The sequence below is a fragment of the Salmo salar genome, chromosome ssa10, assembly GCF_905237065.1.
Source record: "Salmo salar chromosome ssa10, Ssal_v3.1, whole genome shotgun sequence".
NCBI classification, from domain to species: Eukaryota; Metazoa; Chordata; class Actinopteri; order Salmoniformes; family Salmonidae; genus Salmo; species Salmo salar.
In genome coordinates this window covers 83,306,130-83,332,658 of record NC_059451.1, presented here as the reverse complement: position 1 = coordinate 83,332,658, position 26,529 = coordinate 83,306,130, and the positions used below count along the sequence as shown (strand labels likewise).

The following is a 26,529-nucleotide window of genomic DNA, read 5'->3' as shown; positions in this document are numbered from 1 at the left end:
ATCTGATATCAACTTTGGAGGGGACAATTACATGAAATTTTCTCAAGAGCAATTCCTGAGGGGGACACCAAAAGTAGTGCTGTAACACATAGCCTACATTGTAATATGGTAAATGTATATTGAGGAACCAAAGAAATAAGGTGTTTTCCATACTCCTAACTACCGGCACCCAAAACTACACAACTAATCACAACAGCAATACCATTGCCTTTAACAAATCTTAGTTCAGTCACCAGTTTAAGTTGAGAGTGGGGGTATCCATGGCATTTTCCAATTATGTTCCAATTTTACAAGTCAAAAAAATTGAGAACCTTTCATAATGTTGCCAAACAAAGACTCAACAAACTTACCTGAGACTTTCTGTCTCTGCCAGTCTGTCCCTGCATATCTGTCCCCAACTCTGCTGTCTGTGTGCCATCTGTTGCCTGCTCTGCCTAATGACATTGTGAAACATTTCCATTAGAATTTAATTTATTTCTTATGAATATTTTATCAACTAGTCTTTGAGATATTAGGCTACTAGGGTTCTTACTTTGCGTTTTGGTGTACTGAAAAATACTCTGATGTCCGTCTTTTATTTTTCTGCCATTTTTCTACCTGGCTGGCTGGCTGGCTACACACACACACACAGTATGTAGGTTATTTACAGTAGGAGATGGGCTTCTATCATCTTATCTTTTATCATTCTATTTGGGCTTCGATCTAAAAGGTAGCTAGCAAATGTGAAACGGATTAAAATGACAAGAGTTGACAGCTGTATGAGTTCACCATTTACACAACATATGCTGCAAACTTTTGTAATTTTAATAGTTTGTTTCATATTGGCTGGCTTCCAACAATAGCTGAATTTGCAAAGCTAGCGAGCACCAATTCCGTTTCAGTGGTGTTTGCTATAATCTTTGCTACCCGGGTTAAATAAAGGTGAAATAAAATAAATAAATAAAAGTTCCCTTGCGACAATTTAGCTTTTGCAACGAGACCATTAAATATATTTAAGAAAATGGTAGAAGAGAGTGTAGTTCTGTTCAGTTTGCACTTCAGTTTATCGCTAACCTTATCACAGGGATTTTGAAGCACTAACTTACATCATCTGCATGCTGATCTTGGAATAAATTGACGATAGCAAAGATTCCATCTTTGACAAGGCCACATAAATGGAATAATTACTAGCTAGCTTAATAGTTAATATTTGCCCGCTAGCTCTGCATATTCAGCTAGTGTGTGTGCGCGATTGACTGGATTAACCTCATGTCAGTTACGTTCATTGAGTGCCTTTCAGACAGTGGATACCACCCCTCTGTTACCTTGCCAACTAAGGAACTGGCAGTGGATCAAACCATTGTGAGGCAAAGGGTGGGGGGGTCGCAATCTTTTGAAACGTAAAAACGCGCTATTAAGTGTCTATAATCAGCACAATTGCTTTCATTGTGTATTATTAATATTATTTAAATTACATAGTTATGTTTCAGTGATATATTGGGGGGGACAAATCATATTTTTCATAGGATGGGGGGGGTCGTGTGTCCCCCGTCCCCCCCGGGATTTCCGCCCCTGACTGTTGGTTAGGGTCTGTAAGTAAGCATTTCACTGTAAGGTCAACACCTGTTGTATTCGGCGCACGTGACAAATACACTTTGATTTGATTTTATGAAAGAACTTTGAATGTCTTTGACCTTCAGAGAGTTAGCTTCACGTTAGACTAGCTAACAAGCTTGTGTGTTTAAAATAAAAACACGTCTTACCTTTTTGTAGTTAATAAACCTAATGCGATAGTATCCTTAACTAGCAAAAATCTCTCACTGTAATTTCTGAGTCACGCTTGTAACGTCAGTAGGCAGTAGCCTATGCTTCGGAGGGGGAAGGGCAGGTAGCCCACACACATTGGCAAAGATTTTCAGCTGGCAGACACTGGAATACGTTTCTGAGTGACAAAGTAAGGGCTTTGCATAGACGCTTTGTGTCATTTTTTGTGGGACTGAAACTGCCCGGGACATAAAATAACTTATTAACCGTTCCCATGCTTTTAAAATAACGGTTCTGTTCCAGAACAGTATAGATCTCTTTCGTTCCCGATTCTGATTCTGTTCCTCAAAATGTTTTGTTATTTTCAGGTTTTCAGTTCTACAGTATTCTCTAAATCGGTTCCAACCCCTGATTTATAGGGGTCTAATAAGGACTCATCTCCTGCATTCAGACCATTCAGACTGTCACAGAGGAAATTCCAAGTAGTTTTATTTCCACTGGGCCCTGGAAGACAGCTTTATGTCCTCCACACAGACATTGGATCTACAGTATTTTTGTGTGTATCTGTCTGTGTTTTGTTCAGAAGTGTGACAGAAGGGTGACAGATATATCACACGTGCGGCTGACCGGCTGTGGCCATAACCTTGACCTTGTCGCCTGCTCTCCTCCACTAGTGATAAACTTGCTAGGGGTTACTGTGGTGCTAGATGTTCTGATGTCCTATATCACTGGGATCTCCACGTGTCATGCATGGTGATTCTATTTATATGTATAGGCACTTTGCTTAGGGCCAGGAGTTAGTCTTGACCTTGTGACCTGACCAGGAGGGGTTCACGGGATCAGGAAGAACTTCTGTGGGCAAGCTCTATTCAGGACATATGCCTGGGGCTCTACCCTTCAAGAGAAAACATACACTACATGACCAAAAGTATGTGGACACCTGCTCGTTGAACATGTCATTCCAAAATCATGGGCATTAATATGGAGTTGATACCCCCTTCGCTGCTATTACAGCCTCCACTCTTCTGGGAAGGCATTCCACTAGATGTTGGAACATTGCGGTGGGGACGTGCTTCTATTCAGCCACAAGAGCATTAGTGAAGTTGGGCACTGAGCCCAGCTGGGGGCAAGGTTATGGATAGCCTTGGTTCCCTCACCTCACTGTCTGATGACTTGGTGTCAGGGAAATGCGAGTTAGGGGATGACGACTGGGTTAATCTTGTGGGTCTTCTCGACTGAAATGGAGGGTGAAGACCGCTTTCTTCCTCCCTCTCAAGTCTCTATGTCTCCCTGCCCCCAGGATGGGGGAGCTGCTCTCCCCAACTTGAAGTTTGGGCTCTTCAATGTTTAAAAGTGAGCCGCAGCCAGACTCTGCATCGTGTGGCCGGCTCCCTTGGTGGGTGTCAAGATTTCGTAAGGGACCTGTACGATGGGAAAAGACTCCCATCCCGTATGGCCACTGTTAAACAACTGCTTCTCACTGTACCAGCTTTCCTCAGGGCACGTGGGAAAAGTTCCTTACTATTGAGATCCTTGCTAGGGGATCCCTTAGCCTGGACATGCAAAATATGGAGAAATCCTGGTTTTGCAACCCCCCATGGTGGAGCCATCACTGGCTGACCACCTCCACCCCACGCGTCGTGTTACTAACAACGCCAGTACCTGCCTCCCTGGAAAGACGGAACGCTTTTCTGCTTCCATTTTTCAGAAGATGTACAAATCCTCAGCCCAGTCAATCAGAGCACTCAACGTGACCTCTTTATTGATGGCTTAGTTAGATTGTTGGCTTAGTTAGATTGTTAGATTACTTGTTAGATATTACTGCATTGTCGGAACTAGAAGCACAAGCATTTCGCTACACTCGCATTAACATCTGCTAACCATGTGTATGTGACCAATAAAATGATTTGATTTGATTTGAGTTACTGGAGGAGGTGGGGAATCAACTGGATTCAGACGCCCTGAATCCAGATGCTTGGGATGAGCTCTGTGTAGTTACAGATCTAAACCTCAGCACCTCTCGTAATGCCATCCAAGGCTGTGGTCGTACCATGAGCCTGGCTGTGGTGGGAGAGTGGGCACTTTGGTTAAGTTTGTCCAGGTTGACAGACAAAGAAAAAGTGGACCTCCTGGAGGAAATGTTCGGGCCCAATGTCACCGCCGTATGACAGTAGTGTTTTTTCCCACATTTTGTTAAGTTACAGCCTTATTCTGAAATTGATGAAATAAAACATTTTCCTCATCAATCTACACACATTAACCCATAATGACGAAGCGAAAACAGATTTTTATTTGACATTTTAGCAAATTTATAAAAGATAAAAAAACGAAATACCTTATTTTCATTATTCAGACCATTTGCTATGAGTGAAGGGGTCAAAATACTTTCCGAATGCACTGTTCGTAAGAAAGAAGGCACAACCTGTTGGTTCCAGCAGCTCGTCCCAGCCTCACAACCGTGATAGAACAACAAGCTGGCTTTGGGATGATGGCACTTGGGGATAAAGTGCAGCTCCTCCATTTTTCCATGTGAGCAACGCCCCAGCTATCATTGCAGTCAGATTCTCATTCCCCTACATTTCATAGTTTCATTATTAGTGCTGCCACACTGTGCTAGTTTAGTGTATTGCATCATGTATGACAGGCTAACACAGGTAGTGTGATGATGTTATTACATATCATGTTATGTTATCACATAACATTATCATACAGATATCACCACTTCCTTTCACATAACATTTTATTTATATGTTACCTCCAGTACAACATTTCCCAACATGTCTCTGAGGAACTGAGTTTGTCATTTCAATTAGACATTTAGTAGACGCTCTTATCCAGAGCGACTTACAGTAGTGAATGCATACATTTCATTATTTGTCAGTGGGCAGAATTGGCAGGTGCCTCGGCCTGGTATCATCACCATGGAGATGCCTTCACTTTATATCCCACGTCTACTCTCCTTCAATAACCAGTCTTACTCATCATACAAGGACAGGGCAATCTGGACGCAATTAATGTCCACCATTAGATTTGAAAGCGGTGGCTGTCATCGTAAAATGAGTGTGTGTGCTTGTCTGTGGGAGAGAGAGAAAGGGATATTGTTTAGATGAGTAATTGAGCGTGACCACGGCTTGCCTTGTTTCTGGGCAACAAGGAAATAGCAGGTTATTTCTCCTGTGTGTATGGGTCTATATGCGATAACATTCATATATAAGAAATGGAACACCTATCAAGTCAGATAACACTATTACTCCTGATCTCCCCTCTTTCTTACAGCCCCATTCATCACGGGCAGATAGATTAGCCTTTCAGCTCTGAGAGGACAGACACCAGGGACCTGCACCCAGCTAGAATCATTTGGTGGGTGCTAACATTTGTCCTATTTCACACATGTACACGTGTGAATTGGAAATGTGTTTCATTGCATATCCCTACTCCCCCTGAGAGTCAGGATCTGCCATTATCAACAGCTACCCTGGGGAAATGAGGATTAAGTGCCTTGCTCAAGGGCAAATCAACATATTTTTCACATTGTCGGCTAAGGGATTCAAACTTCCATCCTTTCGCTTACTGGCCCTGTGCTCTAACTGCTATACTATTATTGACACAGGTTGTGCTGATTCACATGTGCGTGTGAGCACACACACTTTAAACGATTCTCAACCATCGCCACTTTTGCTCCTTGCAAACAAACAATCAAAGAGAGGAAACAAGCTCTCTAAATGTGAAACAATAAGTTAAAGGAAGGACTCATAGTTTGCAAAGCAGATGTCTGTCCATCTTCATTAGAGGGAACAGGGGAGGCATGGAGGAGAGTGTGTGTCCCCCCCCTCCCCAAGGGCACCCACAGGGCAGCGTGAGGGGAGCTTGTGATAAAGTCTGTGACTACCCTCTGAGCTACCAACATCCACGCTCGAGCACAAACACTCTCTCACACAAATCTCACAATGCCGCCTTCACAGAAAAAGGTTAATGGTCAGTCAGGAGGTAGGAGTAGAAGGCAGGGAGCAGTCATGTGGTCTATGGGGCAGGAAAGGGGAAAGAACATTAACTTTCGTGTTTGTAATATTACAATACGCCTACCCTTGAAAAAGGGGTTTACAATTTCTTGTAAATACAATAAAGGAAAAGTGTGAATGTGTGTACATTTTTACCTCCATAAATCATGATTTACAGCATGTTTTCAAATCAATTAATTGAATGATTTCAGACAATTATTGTGCAAAAGTGCTCTACCTACCTAGCCCCAGCTATCATTGCAGTCAGATTCTCATTCCTCTACATTTCATAGTTTCATTATTAGTGCTGCCACACTGTGCCAGTTTAGTGTATTGCATCATATATGACAGGCTAACACAGGTAGTGTGATGATGTTGTTACATATCATACAGATATCACCACTTCCTTATCGCATAACAGAGAGATACAGACTTAGACACAGACACGTGCATGCAGACACAGTGGCAGTAGATGGATGGCACTGTATTGTAGGCAGGGGTTAGGCAGGTGCTTGCCTACGGAGCTGTGAGGGGAACGGCACCTCCGTACCTTCAGGCTCTGATCAGGCCCTACACCCAAACAAGGGCACTGCGTTCATCCACCTCTGGCCTGCTCGCCTCCCTACCTCTGAGGAAGCACAGTTCCCGCTCAGCCCAGTCAAAACTGTTCGCTGCTCTGGCACCCCAATGGTGGAACAAGCTCCCTCACGACGCCAGGACAGCGGAGTCAATCACCACCTTCCGGAGACACCTGAAACCCCACCTCTTTAAGGAATACCTAGGATAGGATAAAGTAATCCTTCTACCCCCCCCCCCCTTAAAAGATTTAGATGCACTATTGTAAAGTGGTTCTTCCACTGGATATCATAAGGTGAATGCACCAATTTGTAAGTTGCTCTGGATAAGAGCGTCTGCTAAATGACTTAAATTTAAAAATGTAATGTAAATGGGTTAGAAGTTAAATCATTTTCCACTAATTTCTTTCTTGTAACGCCCTGGCCATAGAGAGGGTTTTTTTGTTCTTTATTTTGGTTAGGCCAGGGTGTTACATTGGGTGGGCGTTCTATGTTCCTTTTTCTATGTTTTTGTATTTCTTTGTTTTGGGCCGAGTAGGGTTCCTAATCAGAGGCAGCTGTCTATCGTTGTCTCTGATTAGGAATCATACTTAGGCAGCCTGTTTTCCTTTGGGGTTTTGTGGGTAGTTGTTTTCTGTCTTGTGTGTGTTCACCTGGCAGAACTGTTGGCTTTCGTTTTCCCTGTTTGTTTTTGAAGTGTCTCATTAAAAATCATTATGACCACTTACCACGCTGCATCTTGGTCCCCTCTTCCAGACGATCGTTACAGAACTACCCACCACAACTGGATCAAGCAGCGTGCTCGGGAGGAGATGGACACCTGGTCTCGTCACGAGTGGCTGGGGAGGAAAGACTGGACATGGGGCCAGGTGATCGAAAGATATCGGAGCCTACCCGGGAAGAACGAGAGGGGGGGCACACGGGTAGTTCGGCTGGACTAGGGGTGAGGCCTGAGTCAACTACCCATGCTTTTCAGGTGTCTGCCTCTCGCACTCTCTCTCCAGTACGTCCTGTTCCTGCTCTCCGCACTAGCCTGAAGGTGTGTGTTACTAGTCTGGCGTCTCCAAAGCCAGTCCCACGCATCAGGCCTACAGTGCGCATTTCCCGTCCAGAGCTTCTGACGACAGTCCCCCGTCCTGAGCTTCCGGCGACAGTTCCCCGTCCTGAGCTTCCGGCGACAGTTCCCCGTCCTGAGCTTCCGGCGACAGTTCCCCGTCCTGAGCTTCCGGCGACAGTTTACAGTCCGGAGCCGACAGAGACGGCCGACAGTCCGGAGCCGACAGAGACGGCCGACAGTCCGGAGCCAACAGAGACGGCCGACAGTCCGGAGCCGACAGAGACGCTCCTCAGCCCGGAGCCTCCAGTGGGTCTCTCCAGCCTGGTCTGTCCTGTGCCTCCTCCCAGGACCAGGCCTCCTGTGGGTTGTCCGGAGCCGCCAGAGCCGCCCGCCTGTCCGGAGCCGCCAGAGCCGCCCGCTGGCCCGGAGCCGCCAGAGCCACCCGCCAGCCTAGTGAGTCCTGTGCCTGCGCCCAGAGCCAGGCCTCCTTCATGTCTCCCCAGCCTGGTGAATCCTGGGCCAGAGCTGCCAGAGCCGCCCGCCTGTCCGGAGCAGCCAGAGCCGCCCGCCTGTCCGGAGCCGCCAGAGCCGCCCACCAGCCCGGAGCCGTCAGAACCGCCCGCCAGTCCGGAGCCGCCAGAGCCGCCCGCCAGTCCGGAGCCGCCAGAGCCGCCCGCCAGTCCGGAGCCGCCAGAGCCGCCCGCCTGTCCGGAGCCGCCAGAGCCGCCCGCCTGTCCGGAGTCGCAAGAGCCGCCCGCCTGTCCGGAGCCGCCAGAGCCGCCCGCCGGCCCGGAGCCGCCAGAGCCGCCCGCCAGCCTGGTGAGTCCTGTGCCTTCGCCCAGAGCCAGGCCTCCTTCATGTCTCCCCAGCCTGGTGAATCCTGGGCCAGAGCTGCCAGAGCCGCCCGCCTGTCCGGAGCAGCCAGAGCCGCCCGCCAGCCCGAAGCTGCTAGAGCCGCCCGCCAGCAGGGCGCAGCCAGAGTCGCCCGCCAGCCGGGCGCAGCCAGAGTCGCCCGCCAGCCGGGCGCAGCCAGGGTCGCCCACCAGTCCTCCGGCACAGCCAGGGGCGCCACCTAAGTGGGCGAAGTCGAGGGTGGAGCGGAGGCCACGTCCCGCACCTGAGCCGCCGCCGTAGGAAGGCCCACCCGGACCCTCCCCTTCAGAGTCAGGTTTTGCGGCCGGAGTCCGCACCTTTGGGGGGGGGTACTGTAACGCCCTGGCCATAGAGAGGGGTTTTTTGTTCTTTATTTTGGTTAGGCCAGGGTGTTACATTGGGTGGGCGTTCTATGTTCCTTTTTCTATGTTTTTGTATTTCTTTGTTTTGGGCCGAGTAGGGTTCCTAATCAGAGGCAGCTGTCTATCGTTGTCTCTGATTAGGAATCGTACTTAGGCAGCCTGTTTTCCTTTGTGGTTTTGTGGGTAGTTGTTTTCTGTCTTGTGTGTGTTCACCTGGTAGAACTGTTGGCTTTTGTTTTCCCTGTTTGTTTTTGAAGTGTCTCATTAAAAATCATTATGACCACTTACCACACTGCATCTTGGTCCCCTCTTCAAGACGATCGTTACATTTCTGAACAGAATCATAATTTGTTTCGTTCCGTTCCACTGTTCCGAACAGCAAAATAATGTTCGGAACCGGTTCGAAACCCCAAAAAGTTACGGTTTCTATTGTTCTTTCTTTCTGTTTGTTTTTAAACCTCTGAAATCTAAATTTCTTTCATATTTAGCTCAACATTAAATGACTTCACCAATCAGTGCAGATAGAGCAGCTTGCTATGGAGCGGGCAATGGACAGACAAGTGTAGGTCGCGAAATGCAACTGAAAGTTTGCAGGTGGCGAGAGAGCTGAGAGAGGGTGGAGGAGGAGACTTGACTTGAAGCGCTGGGCATCTTGTTATAACATGCATTACCTGAATCAGGCCCACAGAATTATACCTACGGAGGACCGGATTCTGTTTGCATTGTGTGTCCCCCAACCCCTCTTTACACTGCTGCTACTCTCTGTTTACCATATATGCATAGTCACTTTAACTATACATTCATGTACATACTACCTCAATTAGCCCGACTAACCGGTGCCCCCGCACATTGGCTACCCGGACAATCTGCGTTGTGTTCCACCACCCGCCAACCCCTCTTTTACGCTACTGCTACTCTGTTTATCATATATGCATAGTCACTTTAACCATATCTACATGTACATACTACCTCAATCAGCCCGACTAACCGGTGCCTGTATATAGCCTCGCTACTGTTATAGCCTTGCTACTGTATATAGCCTCACTACTGTTATTATTCACTGTCTTTTTACAGTTATTTTTTTATTTCCTTACTTATCTATTGTTCACCTAATACCTAGTTTTTACTTAAAAATTGCACTGTTGGTTAGGGCCTGTAAGTAAGCATTTCACTGTAAGGTCAACACCTGTTGTATTCGGCGCGCATGACAAATACACTTTGATTTGATTTTATGAAAGCACTTTGAATGTCTTTTACCTTCAGAGAGTTAGCTTAACGTTAGACTAGCTAACATGCTTGTGTGATTAAAATAACAACACGTCTTACCTTTTTGTAGTTAATAAATCTAATGCGATAGTATCCTTAACTAGCAAAAATCTCTCACCGTAATTCCTGAATCACGCTTGTAACGTCAGTAGGCAGTATCCTATGCTTCAGAGGGGGAAGGGCAGGTAGCCCACACACACTGGCAAAGATTTTCAGCTGGCAGACACTGGAATACATTTCTGAGTGACAAAATAAGGGCTTTGCATAGACGCTTCTGTCTTTTTTCGTGGGACTGGAACTGCCCGGGACATAAAATAACTTATTAAGCGTTCCCATGCTTTTAAAATAACGGTTCTGTTCCAGAACATTGTAGATCTCTTTCGTTCCCGATTCTGATTCTGTTCCTCAAAATGTTTTGTTATTTTCAGGTTTTCGGTTCTACAGTATTCTCTAAATCGGTTCCAACCCCTGATTTGTAGGGGTCTAATAAGGACTCATCTTCTGCATTCAGGCCATTCAGACTGTCACAGAGGAAATTCCAAGTAGTTGTATTTCCACTGGGCCCTGGAAGACAGCTTTATGTCCTCCACACAGACATTGGATCTACAGTATTTTTGTGTGTATCTGTCTGTGTTTTGTTCAGAAGTGTGACAGAAGGGTGACAGATATATCACACGTGCGGCTGACCGGCTGTGGCCATAACCTTGACCTTGTTGCCTGCTCTCCTCCACTAGTGATAAACTTGCTAGGGGTTACTGTGGTGCTAGATGTTCTGATGTCCTATATCACTGGGATCTCCACGTGTCATGCATGGTGATTCTATTTATATGTATAGGCACTTTGCTTAGGGCCAGGAGTTAGTCTTGACCATGTGACCGGACCAGCAGGTGTTCAGGAAGAACTTCTGTGGGCTAGCTCTATTCAGGACATATGCCTGGGGCTCTACCCTTCAAGAGAAAACATACACTACATGACCAAAAGTATGTGGACACCTGCTCGTTGAACATGTCATTCCAAAATCATGGGCATTAATATGGAGTCGATCCCCCCTTCGCTGCTATTACAGCCTCCACTCTTCTGGGAAGGCATTCCACTAGATGTTGGAACATTGCGGTGGGGACGTGCTTCCATTCAGCTGCAAGAGCATTAGTGAGGTTGGGCACTGAGCCCAGCTGGGGGCAAGGTTATGGATAGCCTTGGTTCCCTCACCTCACTGTCTGATGACTTGGTGTCAGGGAAAGGCGAGTTAGGGGATGACGACTGGGTTAATCTTGTGGGTCTTCTCGACTGAAATGGAGGGTGAAGACCGCTTTCTTCCTCCCTCTCAAGTCTCTATGTCTCCCTGCCCCCAGGACGGGGGAGCTGCTCTCCCCAACTTGAAGTTTGGGCTCTTCAATGTTTAAAAGTGAGCCGCGGCCAGACTCTGCATCGTGTGGCCGGCTCCCTTGGTGGGTGTCAAGATTTCGTAAGGGACCTGTACGATGGGAAAAGACTCCCATCCCGTATGGCCACTGTTAAACAACTGCTTCTCACTGTAACAGCTTTCCTCAGGGCACGTGGGAAAAGTTCCTTACTAGTGAGATCCTTGCTAGGGGATCCCTTAGCCTGGACATGCAAAATATGGAGGAATCCTGGTTTTGCAACCCCCCCCCCATGGTGGAGCCATCACTGGTTGACCACCTCCATCCCACGCGTCGTGTTACTAACAACGCCAGTACCTGCCTCCCTGGAAAGACGGAACGCTTTTCTGCTTCCATTTTTCAGAAGATGTACAAATCCTCAGCCCAGTCAATCAGAGCACTCAACGTGACCTCTTTATTGATGGCTTAGTTAGATTGTTGGCTTAGTTAGATTGTTAGATTACTTGTTAGATATTACTGCATTGTCGGAACTAGAAGCACAAGCATTTTGCTACACTCGCATTAACATCTGCTAACCATGTGTATGTGACCAATAAAATTTGATTTGAGTTACTGGAGGAGGTGGGGAATCAACTGGATTCAGACACCCTGAATCCAGATGCTTGGGATGAGCTCTGTGTAGTTACAGACCTAAACCTCAGCACCTCTCGTAATGCCATCCAAGGCTGTGGTCGTACCATGAGCCTGGCTGTGGTGGAAGAGCAGGCACTTTGGTTAAGTTTGTCCAGGTTGACAGACAAAGAAAAAGTGGACCTCCTGGAGGAAATGTTCGGGCCCAATGTCACCGCCGTATGACAGTAGTGTTTTTTCCCACATTTTGTTAAGTTACAGCCTTATTCTGAAATTGATGAAATAAAACATTTTCCTCACCAATCTACACACATTAACCCATAATGACAAAGCGAAAACAGATTTTTTATTTGACATTTTAGCAAATTTATAAAAGATAAAAAAACGAAATACCTTATTTTCATTTTTCAGACCATTTGCTATGAGACTCGAAATTGATCTCAGGTGCATCCTGTTTCCATTTCAACAACTTGATTGGAGTCCAACTGTGGTAAATTCAATTGATTGGACATGATTTAGAAAGGCACACACCTGTCTATATAAGGTCCCACAGTTGACAGTGCATGTAAGAGCAAAAACTAAGCCATGAGTTCGAAGGAATTGTCCGTAGAATTCCGAGACAGGATTGTGTCAAGGCACAGATCTGGGGAAGGGTACCAAAAAAGTTCTGCAGCATTGAATATCCCCAAAGTTACAGTGGCTTCCATCATTCTTAAATGGAAATAGTTTGGAACCAAGACTCTTCCTAGAGCTGGCCGCCCGGCCAAACTGAGCAATCCGGGGTTGAAGGCCCTTGGTCAGGGAGGTGACCAAGAACCCGATGGTCACTCTGACAGAGCTCCAGTGTTCCTCTTTGGAGATGGGACAACCTTCCAGAAGGACAACCATTTCTGCAGCACTCCACCAATCAGGCCTTTATGGTAGTGACCAGACCGAAGCCACTCCCCAGTAAAAGGCACATGACAGCCCACTTGGAGTTTGCCAAAAGGCACCTAAAGACTCTCAGACCATGAGAAACAAGATTCTCTGGTCTGATGAAACCAAGATGGAACTCTTTGGCTTGAATGCCAAGCGTCAGGAGGAAACATTGCACCATCTCTACGGTGAAGCATGGTGGTGGAAGCATCATACTGTGAGGATGTTTTTCAGCGGCAGGGACTGGGAGACTAGTCAGAGAGATCTTTGATGAAAACCTGCTGCAGAGTGCTCAGGACCTCAGACTGGGGCGAAGGTTCACCTTCCAACAGGACAATTACCCTAAGCACACAGCCAACACAGCGCCGGAGTGTCTTCGGGACAAGTCTCTGAATGTCCTTGAGTGGCCCAGCCAGAGCCCGCATATTAACCTGAGTGAACATCTCTGGAGAGACCTGAAAATAGCTGTGCTGCCATACCCAAGAAGACCCTAGGCTGAAATCGTTGCCAAAGGTGCTTCAACAAAGTATTGAGCAAAGGGTCTGAATACTTATGTAAATGTTATTTCCTTTAACAAAAAAAATTATACATTTGCAACAATTTCTAAAAACCTGTTTTTGCTTTTTCATTATGGGGTATTGTGTGGAGATTGATGAGGTAAAACAACTATTTCATCCATTTTAGAATAATTCTGTAAAGCAACAAAATGTAGAAAAAGTGAAGGGGTCTAAATACTTTCCGAATGCACTGTACGTAAGAAAGAAGGCACAGCCTGTTGGTTCCAGCAGCTCGTTCCAGCCTCACAACCGTGATGGAACAACAAGCTGGCTTTGGGATGATGGCACTTGGGGATAAAGTGCAGCTCCTCCATTTTTCCATGTGAGCAACGCCATGAAAGTGAGCTGCTGCACAGGTGCTACACTGTCTACACAAACGGAGCAGATGGAAGTGCGTTTGCGTCGCTCTTTAGATATTTCTACGTACGTTTGTGTGGCTGAATTTTTGGAACGCGATGCAAACGGACCTCCGTCTGCTCCGTTTGCTTAGACCGTGTAGAGCTCTTTAGACTCAGCATGTCCGCTCTCCTAGGACGCAGCACTGGCAGCGGAAGAAGATAGCGAGCAAAGCCTACGGCTCCCTGCCTTACCCTCTCTCTCTTGGGTTTAAAGTGAGCCATTCTTCCTCCTTTCCGTCTGAAAAGGCAGTGGGGAGGCACGGCGCATTTTTTTTATATCACTGTGCAGCTGCTCACTTTTGTGGCCTTGCTCACATGGGAAAATGGAGGAGCTGCACTTTTCTCCCAAGTGCCATCGTCCCTTAATTTACAGTCTTTACACAGTCATTACATTTACACAGCAAATGGAGCAGATGAAGGTTTGTTTGCATCGCTCTCTACCTATTTCTACGTACATTTGTGCGGCTGAATTTTTGGAATGCAATGCAAAGGGACTCCGTCAGCTCGCTTTGCTTAGACTGTGTAAAGCCCTTTAGTCTCTACTCTCAGAGCCTTGTCAGGTTTCAGCCAGGGGCGAAAGACAGCATATCCGCTCTCCCTCTTGTCTTATTTTATCGGTTGCCATCCCTCTGGGTGAACAAGGCATGGAATAGTGTGTAGGTGTGTAGGGCCCTGTGAGTGGGCATAGAGACAGTGCAAATATTGAAATAAAAGGTCAGTATAGATACAAGATAAACTTGGTCCGTGTAGCTATTTTATTAGCTATTTATCAGTTGTATTGCTTGGGGATAGAAGCGGTTGATGTCAGACTTGATGAACCGGTACTACTTGCCTAATGTGTCTGACCAACCATCCTATCAGCTAACTTCCACGTGCATGCTGACATACTGACCATGTTCCTTAAGGTGATGTTCCCAGAATTAACTTGTTATACCTCAATGCTACAACTGTAGATCAGGGCAGGACTCAAAGGGAAACCAAGGAAGGCAGTGGCCAAAAACAGCATCAAGATTAGACACGTTGTGTGAGAGCCATACATGAAGCCTGCCGGGTGCACGTGGTCTATGCCTGTCACAGGGTTTCAACAGTAAACTGACGCTCGTTTCATCAATTTGCGGTGATGTTAAATTATACACCACCAGGAGGAATATGTAGTCTACATGAGTGATTGGGACGCTCCTGACCAGCTCAATTAATTATGTTACAACATGCAGCAGGCTTGTCCTCTCTAAAAACAATAAGCTTAATCCTTTTACGTGCCCTTTAAGATACTTCTTTACAATACCAGGCATTATGTCTTACATGATACAAATATGAGTTGAAACACAATTTCTTTAAATGTAGCATAATCTACTGAACTCATTGTGTGAAATAACATTTGCAATACTTCCCAGATCACTGGTCCACAGAACTAGCCTACACTTTCCAAGTTGATATTCCTTTAGATTTACAGTTTTTCACGAACTAACTATTTATTTCTAGAGTCTAAACCTGCTTCTTATTTTACTAGGAGTGAGCTAGTACTACACCCAGTCCAACAGGTGGCACTGTTTCATATTGTATTGACATGTTTCTATGTCACTTCGCTGTTGTTGCCGGAAGTGAACCGCGCTTGTCTGTGGAAGTACATGTGAGTTTATTTAGTTAGACAATTTCCATGTGGTTCTGATTCAACAACTGATTCAAAGCTAATCTGTAGCTAGTACTGTCCTGTAAAAATGGGCAAAAAGGGTAAAAAAGAGCAAAAGAAAGTGAAAGGAGCAGAGAAGACAGCAGCCAAAATGGATAAAAAGATTTCAAAGCGGTCCAAACGAGAAGAGGTAACGATAGGCATGTCTGTCTCCCCTTTCAACTGCTAGCTACTAACATTAGCTAGCTAGATAGCTCTACAGTACATTACAGTTTAAAACAGAGACATAGCTATGTCTTTATAGCATAACATCTTATTGCATAAAATCGTGTGTGTGTGTGTGTGTGTGTGTGTGTGTGTGTGTGTGTGTGTGTGTGTGTAAAATTCCAAGTCAATTAACTTCTACTCAATCACATGACGTTAGTGTCGTTGTCTGACAGGCATTGTACAGAGTGAATAGTTTCAACTTTTCACTGCTGTGTTGTTTTCCTTTGGCATTGGTACAGGAGGACCTGGCAGCGCTGATAGCTGAGTTTCAGTCCTTGGATGCAAAGAAGACAACAGTTGTGGAGACCGCCTGCCCGCCCCCCTCACCCAGGTGACCCACTACTCTGTCCTAGATGTTGATAGGTGTTGACCTGGCTCGTGTTCAATGGGCACAAAACGGGACAAAATGTGTTGAAACCAGGGAGTTACTATGGCTGATCTTGTACAATAAGAATTGTCTCGTTTTAGATTTTTTTCAATTTCAAAACCTTTGCTGTTTCGTGCCTACTGAACATGAGCCTGGTGTTAGGTGTGGCAACTCAAGTCAGAGCCAGGTGTCACAAGCATTTTACTACACCTGCAATAACATCTGCTAAATATTTGTATGCGACCAATAAAATGTGATTTGATTTGATAGTGGTATCCTGTTTGTCTCATCACTCAGGTTGAACGCCTCTCTGTCAGCACACCCCGACAAGGATGAGCTGATCTTGTTTGGAGGCGAGTTCTTCAATGGCAAAAAGGTACAATTCATATACACTACATGACCAAAAGTATGTGGACACCTGCTCGTCGAACATCTCATTCCAAAATCATGGGCTTTAATATGGAGTTGGTCCCTCCTTTGCTGTTATAACAGCCTCCACTCTTCTGGGAAGGCTTTCCACTAGATGTTGGAACATTGCTGCAGGTATGTGCTTCCATTCAGCCACAAGAGCATTAGTGAGGTCTGATGTTGGGGGCGATTAGGCCTGGCTCGTAGTCGTCATTCCAATTAATCCCAAAGGTGTTCGATGGGGTTGAGATCAAGGCTTTGAGCAGGCCAGTCAAGTTCTTCCACACCGATCTCGACAAACCATTTCTGTATTGACCTCGCTTTGGCCTTCCCCAAACTGTTGCCACAAAGTTGGAAGCACAGAATCGTCTAGAATTTCATTGTATGCTGTAGCATTAACATTTCCCTTCACTGGAATTAAGGGGCCATGAAAAACATCCTCAGACCATTTTCCCTCCTCCACCAAACTTTACAATTGGCACTATGCATTCGTCTGTCAGACTGCCTGATGGTGAATTGTGATTCATCACTCAGGAGAACACATTTCCACTGCACCAGAGTCCAATGGCGGCGAGCTTTACACCACTTGCGCATGGTGATCTTAGGCTTGTGTGCGGCTGCTTGGCCATGGAAACCCATTTCATGAAACTCCCGACAAACAGTTCTTGTGCTGATGTTGCTTCCCGAGGCAGTTTGGAACTCGGTAGTGAGTGTTGCAACTGAGGACAGACGATTTTTACGCGCTTCAGCACTCAAGCTTACAGTCTCGTTCCGTGAGCTTGTCTTCCCTAGCACTTCGCGGCTGAGCCGTTGTTGGTCCTGGATGTTTTCACTTCACAATAACAGCACAGCATTTTGATGAACTGACTTGTTGGAAAGGTGGAATCCTATGAAGGGGCCACATTGAAAGTCACTGAGCTCTTCAGTAAGGCCATTCTACTGCCAATGTTAACCTATGGAGATTGCATGGCTGTGTGCTTGATTTTATACACCTGTCAGCATAGCCAAATCCACTCATTTGAAGGGGTGTCCAAATACTTTTGTATATATAGTGTACGTTGAACACCTTTTATTTTTTTATTAAACCTTTATTGAACTAGGCAAGTCAGTTAAGAACAAATTCTTATTTAACAATGACGGCCTACACCGGCCAAACCCTAACCAGGACGACGCTGGGCCAATTGTGTGCCGCCCTATGGGACTCCCAATCACGGTTGGTTGTGATACAGCCTGAAATCAAACCAGGGTCTGTAGTGACGCCTCTAACACTGAGAAGCAGTGCCTTAGACTGCTGCACTACTCAGGAGCCTTTATATTCATATATTTATTAATGTATTCATATATTTACATGAATAATTTTTTGTCTGTTATGAGTCCTTATCGACTTTGGATGAATAGGGTTGACAGTGGGTTAATTTTCTTCCTTTCAGACGTACCTCTACAATGACCTGTTCTTCTATAACATAAAGAAGGACACCTGGGTGAAGTCAGACATCCCCAACCCTCCTCCACGACGCTGTGCTCACCAGGTAACTATGTACCTCCTTTCAACCTCCAACCACCCCTGTTTTCTTTCAGGGATGCAAACATCTCTCTTTTTGACGATATTCGCCGTTTTGATCTCAAAATAGGTCATCCACGTGAAATGTGTAGATCCTTAAAAGGAAGGTGTTGGGCGGATCTGACGCAAAGTGTGCAGACGTAGAGTGTATCACACATTAAGCTATAAAAGAGAGAGCGCAAACAGATCTTCTCCCTCTGCGTTTACTGCCTTCTCTCTCTAAATTAACAAGTACAGGATGCATCTTTACCCTACGTGTCCTACAAATTGAATATCAGACGGAGTTCAGAGCGTGATGTCAGATATGTTATATCAGAATGAGTGCTTCATCCAATATCACGTGTGACAGATGTGAGCAGTCAGCCGTATCCCCCTAACCAGCCATTAGCCTACTCAGCTGCTTCTCTCCGGCCGTTCTTTATGCGCATCTCCATCAGTTTTTAAACTGTTATTTAGCCGTGATGGCGGGTTGGCGTGTGCAGACCGTCATGGGGTTTCTGTTGTTACATTTGTTTAATTATTAGAGCAGCTCCCAGGGTGAGCAAAGTGGATAGGTATCTTTTCATTTCGCCTGTAAGAACAAGCATGACTAACAAGTCAGAGCTAGCTATAAGAGAATGAGCAGATATACAAATATACAGTGGGTATACGGTTGATATATAGTATCGGTATGAATATATCTAAATGCAGAGAGACAACCCCACTTAGAACATTTCCATCGATTTCTCGTGTGTTTCCGTGCAAAACATTTTTTTTCAACTTTTTGGGCCTTCACCAGTTTGCATCCCTGTACTTTACAGAGCTCACCAGATCCCCCCTGCCTTCTTCCAGGAGTCTACCTTGACTCTTTAGTCACTTAGACAGCTCGGGGTAACGTTTTCACACCTTTGTTCTACTTCTGGGGAACTCAAAGGCATGTCACACCTTTACTGACACATTTCATTTAATTTTAAACTTTTTCTCTGATGTGGATGAGTGATTTCTCTCACTGCGGGTCTCAGGTGGCAGCCTGTCCATTGTTCTGTCATTCTCCCTTTTGGACACCAGGGGACAGACTATGCTTTGATACAGCGATGAAGAGATTTGAGAGATTGCCAACATAGATGGTATCTATCGGATAACTCTCTCTCTCCCTTCCAACTTTCTCCATCTTTCTCTCTCTCTCTCTCTCTCTGTCTCTCTCTCTCTCTCTCTCTCTCTCTCTCTCTCTCTCTCTCTCTCTCTCTCTCTCGCAGGCAGTGGTAGTTCCCCAGGCAGGGGGGCAGCTGTGGTTGTTTGGGGGGGAGTTTGCGTCTCCTGACGGGGAGCAGTTCTACCACTATAAAGACCTCTGGGTTCTTCACCTCTCCACAAACACCTGGGAGCAGATCAAGTGAGGGAGCCATATTGCTGTTGTAGTAATAGTGGGTTAAACGTATGTTTGAGATGCTACTAGATGAACCTGTTGGTCAGTGTGTGTGTGAGTTCAAGTGTTGTGTCTGTAACCCAGGGTTCCAGGTGCCCCCTCCGGTAGGAGTGGACATCGTATGGTCCTGAGTAAGAGGCAGTTGCTGGTGTTCGGAGGCTTCCACGAAAGTGCTAGGTAAGGAGAGATGATGGGAGGAGCTATCGTGTCAGTTAAGGAGAGGTGAGAGGCGGCGTAATTGTAGGAAATAAGAGGAGAGGAAAGAGAACCTTCTGGCTAGCTTCATGGAGGTCAAACTATCACAATATTAGATACAGCTGCTGCATGAAATATGCAAAATGAACTAGATTATTTTGGTGATAGTGTACTTCTTATCTTGCAGGGATTTTATCTACTACAACGATGTACACGCCTTCAGTCTGGACTCCTTCACCTGGAGTCGCCTCTCCCCCTCCGGCACCGGCCCCTCCCCTCGCTCAGCCTGCCAGATGACCTCTACACCCGATGGCTCCGGGGTTATCATCTACGGAGGATACTCCAAAGTGGTGTGTGTGTGTGCACTCAACAGGTTCTTACGTTTGCTCATGTTATTTGATATGATATTGAGAGATATGCAGCAAGTCTTTGAATGACTCCATGACATTTGAATCAAAGTTGTGTTTTATTGTTCCCTTTTAGAAAGCTAAGAAAGATGTGGAAAAGGGAACCATCCACTCTGACATGTTTCTTCTCAAGAGAGATGGCAAAGAAGAACAAGGTATAATGCTCAGGCTTATACTTACTATTGGCTACAGACTAGCCTGGACATATAACACGCAGGGCAGAGAGGCAATGGGATTTCTATTCACATAACATTGTTCCTCACGTTTATTTTCTCCCTGTCCCTTTCAGAGAAGTGGTTGTGGTCCCGGGTGAGTCCCTCAGGCTCCAAGCCACCCGCCCGGTCGGGCTTCTCCCTGGCTGTGGGGCCCACGGGCCGGGCGCTGCTCTTCGGAGGGGTGTGTGACGAGGAGGAAGATGAGACTCTGGAGGGGGACTTCTACAACGACCTTTACCTGTATGACATCAACAAGCACCGCTGGTTCCCTGCTCAGCTCAAGGTAATTTCTGGAAACTTCCATTTTGGCACATACAGTAAATATAATGTTTCTTGGACATTTGTAAGCAACTGTGTTAATATTATTGTTGTTGACCTGTTTTTCCCTCCCCTTGTCCAGGGCTGTAAGTCGGAGAAGAAGAAGCGTCGACGGGGGAAGAAGGGAGGGGAGACAGGGGAGGGGTCAGGGGAGGGTCAGGAGGAGGAAGGAGCAGCAGCACAGGGACCTGTGGAGGTCATCAAGGAGATCGTCACTGAAGACGGAACGGTCATGACCATCAAGGAAATAATCCCCGGGACACAGGCGGAGGAAGAGAGTGAGGAAGAGGAGGAGGAAGGTGAGGAAGGTGCCTCGGCCATCCTTGTCGAGCCCTGTGCTCGCTCCAGCGCCATGGCAACAGTGAAATATGGGAAGCTGTATTTGTATGGGGGCATGTTTGAGGTGGGCGACCGCCAGTTCACCCTCAACGACCTGTACTGTCTGGACCTCCACAAGATGGACCAGTGGGAGGTGCTGGTCGAGATGGACCCCAGTAAGTAAGAGGGAAACTGGGCTTTTCTGTCTGTGTGTTTCTGTGGGATGGAGGTTATGTTCCTGATCACACTGACCCCTTCTCTCTGCAGAGACCCAAGAGTGGCTGGACGACTGGTCTGACTCAGAGGACGATGAGGAGGGGGATGAAGAGGAGGCTAAAGGAGGTGATGACGAAGAGGAGGAATCTGAAGAAGAAAGTGACGAACAAGGTAAATGAGAAATATCCCTCTATTCTTTTCAGTGTATGTTTCTAAGCCTACTTTATTCTGCTCTTCATGTGTTCAATGGTGCTGATTGGCTGAAAGCTGTGGTATATCAGACAATATAAACTGCGTGGTTCGAGCCCTGAATGCTGATTGGCTGAAAGCCGTAGTATATCAGAGAATGTACTTCTCCACTAGAGCAGTGAACAGGTTGCATCAAAGCCAAAGCCTCTTATAGAAAGCCTCAAGGGACAGTGCTGTCTAAACACAATGTCAGTCGCAGTAGTGTTGACACCAGCAGTAACACTCTTCTGTATGGTGTATGTGTTTACAGATGAAGAGGGTCACCCCCCAGTGCAGCCAGGTGAGGCGCTGGAAGACTTCCAGAGTCGTACAGAGCAATACTGGGTAGGCCAGGCCCGGGCCAACATGGGCCCAGAGGCTAAGGACACGAAGGTGCAAAAAGTGGGCATAGCCATGGCCAAGGTGTTCTATGAAGACCAGCAGTGAGCCAGTGTGTATGTGCATGTGTATCCGCCTTCTTTCTGTGTGTGTGTGTGTGTGTGTGTGTGTGTGTGTGTGTGTGTGTGTGTGTGTGTGTGTGTGTGTGTGTGTGTGTGTGTGGGACAGGTGAGAGTGATAGTTTATCATAGGGAAGAATGAGGGTACTCATCAGTGTTTCCCAACTCCAGTCCTCAAGTACTCCTCCCCAACAGCACACCATGGACAAGCACACCTGATTCAACTAATCATCAAGACCTCAATGAGTTGAATCAGGTTAGTTTGTTTGGGGCTTCAATATAAATGTACGCGGTTGGGGGTACTCGAGGACTGGAGTTGGGAACCACTGATGAGTACCCTCATTCTTCCCTATGACACATTATTAGAGTTGGAAAACACTGCTTTAAACTGAAGAGGCCAATGAAATAATCTCTCTGCTTGGTGAACATTTTCTGCCCTCATAACCCCCCATGCCTTTGTACAGTAGGCCTAACTTTGCAAGGCAGTATGCTGCTGTTTTGCCAGCTGGACTACACTGCAGTATGTATACTGTATCGTATTTGGAATTAGTTTCTAGTTTCATATCTTCAAGAAGATGGTAAGAAAATCCTTGTCATTGCTCACCCCCTTTGATTATTGTTTTCTAAACCAATTTGTCATTAAACATCCAACCATAATACTTCTGTAGTGTCTGTAGTCTTTTTAAAGGTGATGGCCAATGTGTTTAGTGTTGAAAATGGCTCAACTTGATAAGTACTGGTTGGTCTTTCCCAGTGTTGTATTGAAGATAAGAAGATTATGTTTTAGCCTTTAAAATAGGTTGTTGACTCAACTCTTGACATATTTGAACCACTCTACCCTGCCGACTTACACCAAAGCTTTGCCAGAACATATACTGTAGTACATTGGCTCCCCAACTGTTTACCTTGCACTGTGCAGCGGTCACACATAGTCAAACTTCCCCCTGCTGTATGCTAAAGGTAAAACAGTTCCTTCGTTTTAGCTCTACCTCTCCTCCAGATGGAGAGAGGAAGGTATATTCCAGAGGGAGGACGATTCAGCGAGTGAGTGATTTTGAAAAGGACACTGAAAATACTTTAGAAGAGTAGTCAGGTATCAATCAATCAATTTTTTTAGAGCCCTTTTTACATCAGCAGATGTCACAAAGTGCTGTACAGGAACCCAGCCTAAACCCCCAAACAGCAAGCAATGCAGATGTAAAAGCATGGTGGCTAGGAAAAACTCCATAGAAAGAAACCTAGAGAGGAACCACACTCTGAGGGATGGCCAGTCCTCTTCTGGCTGTGCCGGGTGGAGATTATAGGAGTACATAGCCATTAAGGCCAGATAATTCTTCAAGATAAGGGACGAGGAAAGCAGTGCCTCCAAATGAAACGCAGCCTAGCTAGCTATCTATCCCAGAGTGACCTATTTTCTCAGCCCTGAGAAGAATGAGGGATGAAGAATGAGGGATGAATAATAGATGGAGAGCAGATAGATGAGGTTACTGGGATGCTGCAGACTGTCTCCAACTCTTTCCCTCACTCCTTTCTTCATTTGCCTTCGACCCCATTTTTTAATTTTAAATCCTGTAAAAAAGACCGATATAAATAACTAAAAATATACTTTTTTGGGGGGCCCAGTGCTGCTGACGTGTCGGAGCACATGAAGTGTTATCGTCACAGCCTCGTCAGTGGTCCCATGTGAGAGTGAGACTCATTCAGAGCGCATGGCTACGTCAGTGTTAGTTGTATAATTTCATAGCCTGTTTTCTTCATCTTTTTGGTATTCTCCTATTTGATAATACCATATTAGGTGTTTTTAGACTGACTAGGTGCAATAATCATCATTATCAACCCTTCTCAATGTTGTCGCACTGAAGCTGTTCCGGCCCAGTATTCTGACTCATAACATGCTAATACAGTTTCCAAGATAAGTCAAATAATTCAATTTATAGCCATTTGTTTGTGTGTTTTATGTGAGTAGTTGTGATCATACACCCAGCTGGACAGATATTTGGTGAGTCCATGACAGACTGTTACCTCTTTCTCTACCTCCTCTCTACCTCCTCCAATAGATTTAGAGAAATTACCCATCATCCTGTTCTAGTGGTGGGACAGCTAAACTCCACACAGTGATTTCATTACAGTAATCTGGTGAAATTGGCTTAACTTCCCTTCAGACAATGAGCAGACAGGGGAGGCAGTCAGAGACGCAACAAGACAGACCGAGAACTGCACTGAGAAAAGGACAGTGGTTCTAGAATCTGAGATGGGGGTTAATGGGAGTTGACAGGGGTACGACAATACTAGCAATACAACTAGGATATGTTCTTATGTACTTGTGCCATTATATACCAGCTAAGCTAAAGAATATAGTTTGTATGTAAGTTGCATTCTGCTGGATTTGTTGTGTGGTCTTGCTGTCTGATGTAGCAACATGAAGGCTACACACACAAACTAATGTTATTGACATGAAGCCTACAAGCCAAGCTGTAGTTGTGTATCTGGAGTGTACCATTTTAAATCTATTCAGGGGGAAGACTTTTTTTTCTCTCTGGGTAATGGTGATGCAATAGCATGGGAAATAAAGAAGAATAGGATAGAGTATATAGACTGAAACGGCATAGAGAGGGAAGACTGGGAAATGGACGTGTGTCGAACTTGATACACCATTTTCCTCTGCCTTTTCTCTCTCTCTGCCCTCCCTTTCATTGTGAAGATGGGTACCAGGAGACAAACCCCGCCCTCGTCTGTCTGACCACGCCCCTCATATGATGGAGTCAGGGTTGCCATGGTGACCCACCCTCCAATGCTGCAGTTTAAAGTAGCAGCTTGGTTTACTCCTGTGTCTTTGTTGTACTTTGGTATCTAACATGTTGTTCACCTTAAACAATTTAACAATATGCAGTGTATACCTGCATACACACGCACATTCAATGAATTTTATCTCTGATATCTTCAATACTCTTTTTCATTATGGAAAGAAGACCTGAGTAAAATCAGACTTGAAGAAGGAGGGAGGACAAAGACTCAATAACCACAAACCAGGAGTTTTCTTTCAAACACTTTCATTATTTTCTCCACATAACTCAAAAACGAACAGACCCCCAAAAAGTAAAGAAATAAAAGAGAGGAGGAGAAGAAAAGAACTGGGCATGCTTGGGCATGCGATGGGCTCACAGGGCGATGGGTACTTCCAGTCAGAATGGTAGAAAAACCACAGGAGCAGGTAGATCAACCAGTCGTCACCTCTGCACCTCTCAGTATCATCAACAGCCACTGGAACACTTTTCCATCGTTGTTCTTTGAATCAGTAAAACCTTTCCCATAATATGCCTTAACCCTCTAACGGTATCAGTCCAGTTTCCAACAGTACCTACTAACTCATGTAGTCAAGACTGGGGGAGCAAACGTTGTTGAAAAATAAAACTCCACACGTTTGGCCCCAACTTTCATTCCTTCACATTGGCAGCTATGTTTAACTTGGCTGGATAGAGAAACGGAGAGGCATAGGAGGAAGAGAAGAGCGAGCACACACAGACCGGATGATCACTTACAGGAGGACCAGGAGAATCGGGGTGGAGTACAAGCCCCTTACAGACATGCTATAAAAACCTGTAAAGTACCACTTTTATTTATTTTTTATATAAAAAAAAACATGTGCAGCCCCCCACTCCCCTCTTATACTGCTTCCAAAACTAGCCCTCTACTGCACATCGTTGCCCTCAGGCAACAGAAAATATTTTTGCCCCTCACCCTCCCCATATTATGATAATATGTGATGACATGTCTGTAAACAATCCAATGAGGTGCAGAAGTTGGTATGATGTATCAATTGGGGGGAGGGACCTTCTTTCAGGAAGCAGAGCAACCTGAGCACGTGGTGTGACTGAAGTGTACAATATATTTCATTCTTTTGCATGTTGAAATAGAGAGAACTTGACAATTAAAAATATCTACTTGTGTAGGAACCTGTAAAGGTGCATATTTGATAGGTTTTGAACACACACACACACACACACACACACATATATATATATATATATATATATATATATATATATATATATACACATATATATATATATATATATATATATATATATATATATATATATACACACACATATATATATATATACACACACACACATATATATATATATATATATATATATATATATATATATATATATATATATATATATAAACAAATATAGTTTTTATTTTGTTGCCTCAGGGCAACATTGTGCAGTTAGGCTACTTTTCAGGGCAATATCATGCTCAATGAAAGACATATAATTTGATGGATATGGATATTTTTGCCAAAATATCCACTGACATTCACATGCAATGGACACAGCGACATTCTATGGGCGAAAGTATCCTAATGGAGCAGTTAGGATCACCCTCTGATAGTGAGGGCAGTGAGCTGGAGGACAGTGACAGCGAGAAAGAATGAGATTTGAGAGGCAGTGAAATACTAGTTTATGCCCCCAACTTGTATTTCCTGATGAAAAGTGTTTTTTTTTCTACTATGTTCCTCTTAATAAATGTTCTAAATATATCAGATTTTCCTTGGTGTTTTAGCGACAAAGAAATCTGGGTGGAGGAGGAGAAAAGCCTAAATCTTCCAAACAATAGGATGGAATATTAGCAGTAGAGGGCTAGAGGAGACATTTATATTTTTCCCCAAAAAGGTTTATCTATACAAAACTAAAACATACATGAGCATGCATTTTAGATATTTTTTTTCAACTTTATAAAACAAGGCAGTAGGCGTTTTTTCAGAAGTCTTGCAAATAGCTCAAAAATATTA

General features: G+C 45.2%; 1 protein-coding gene across 1 annotated transcript; it reads left to right on the top strand.

Annotated features, from left to right (window-relative positions):
* Positions 1 to 15,307: 15,307 nt before the first annotated feature.
* Positions 15,308 to 22,387, top strand: klhdc4 (kelch domain containing 4). The gene is made up of 12 exons (XM_014124403.2): positions 15,308 to 15,555; positions 15,872 to 15,963; positions 16,297 to 16,375; positions 17,838 to 17,936; positions 19,204 to 19,340; positions 19,458 to 19,550; positions 19,756 to 19,918; positions 20,052 to 20,130; positions 20,265 to 20,473; positions 20,591 to 21,002; positions 21,094 to 21,213; positions 21,542 to 22,387. The coding sequence occupies exons 1-12, from the start codon at positions 15,454 to 15,456 to the stop codon at positions 21,715 to 21,717; spliced, it is 1,761 nt and encodes a 586-aa protein (XP_013979878.1). The 5' UTR covers positions 15,308 to 15,453; the 3' UTR covers positions 21,718 to 22,387.
* Positions 22,388 to 26,529: the final 4,142 nt, after the last annotated feature.

Coding starts and splice junctions, on each gene's coding strand:
- klhdc4 (XM_014124403.2), top strand. CDS start 15,454: ATGGGCAAAAAGGGTAAAAAAGAGCAAAAGAAAGTGAAAGGAGCAGAG. Junction 20,131..20,264: donor AGATGGCAAAGAAGAACAAG/GTATAATGCTCA, acceptor TGTCCCTTTCAG/AGAAGTGGTTGTGGTCCCGG. Junction 21,214..21,541: donor AGAAGAAAGTGACGAACAAG/GTAAATGAGAAA, acceptor ATGTGTTTACAG/ATGAAGAGGGTCACCCCCCA.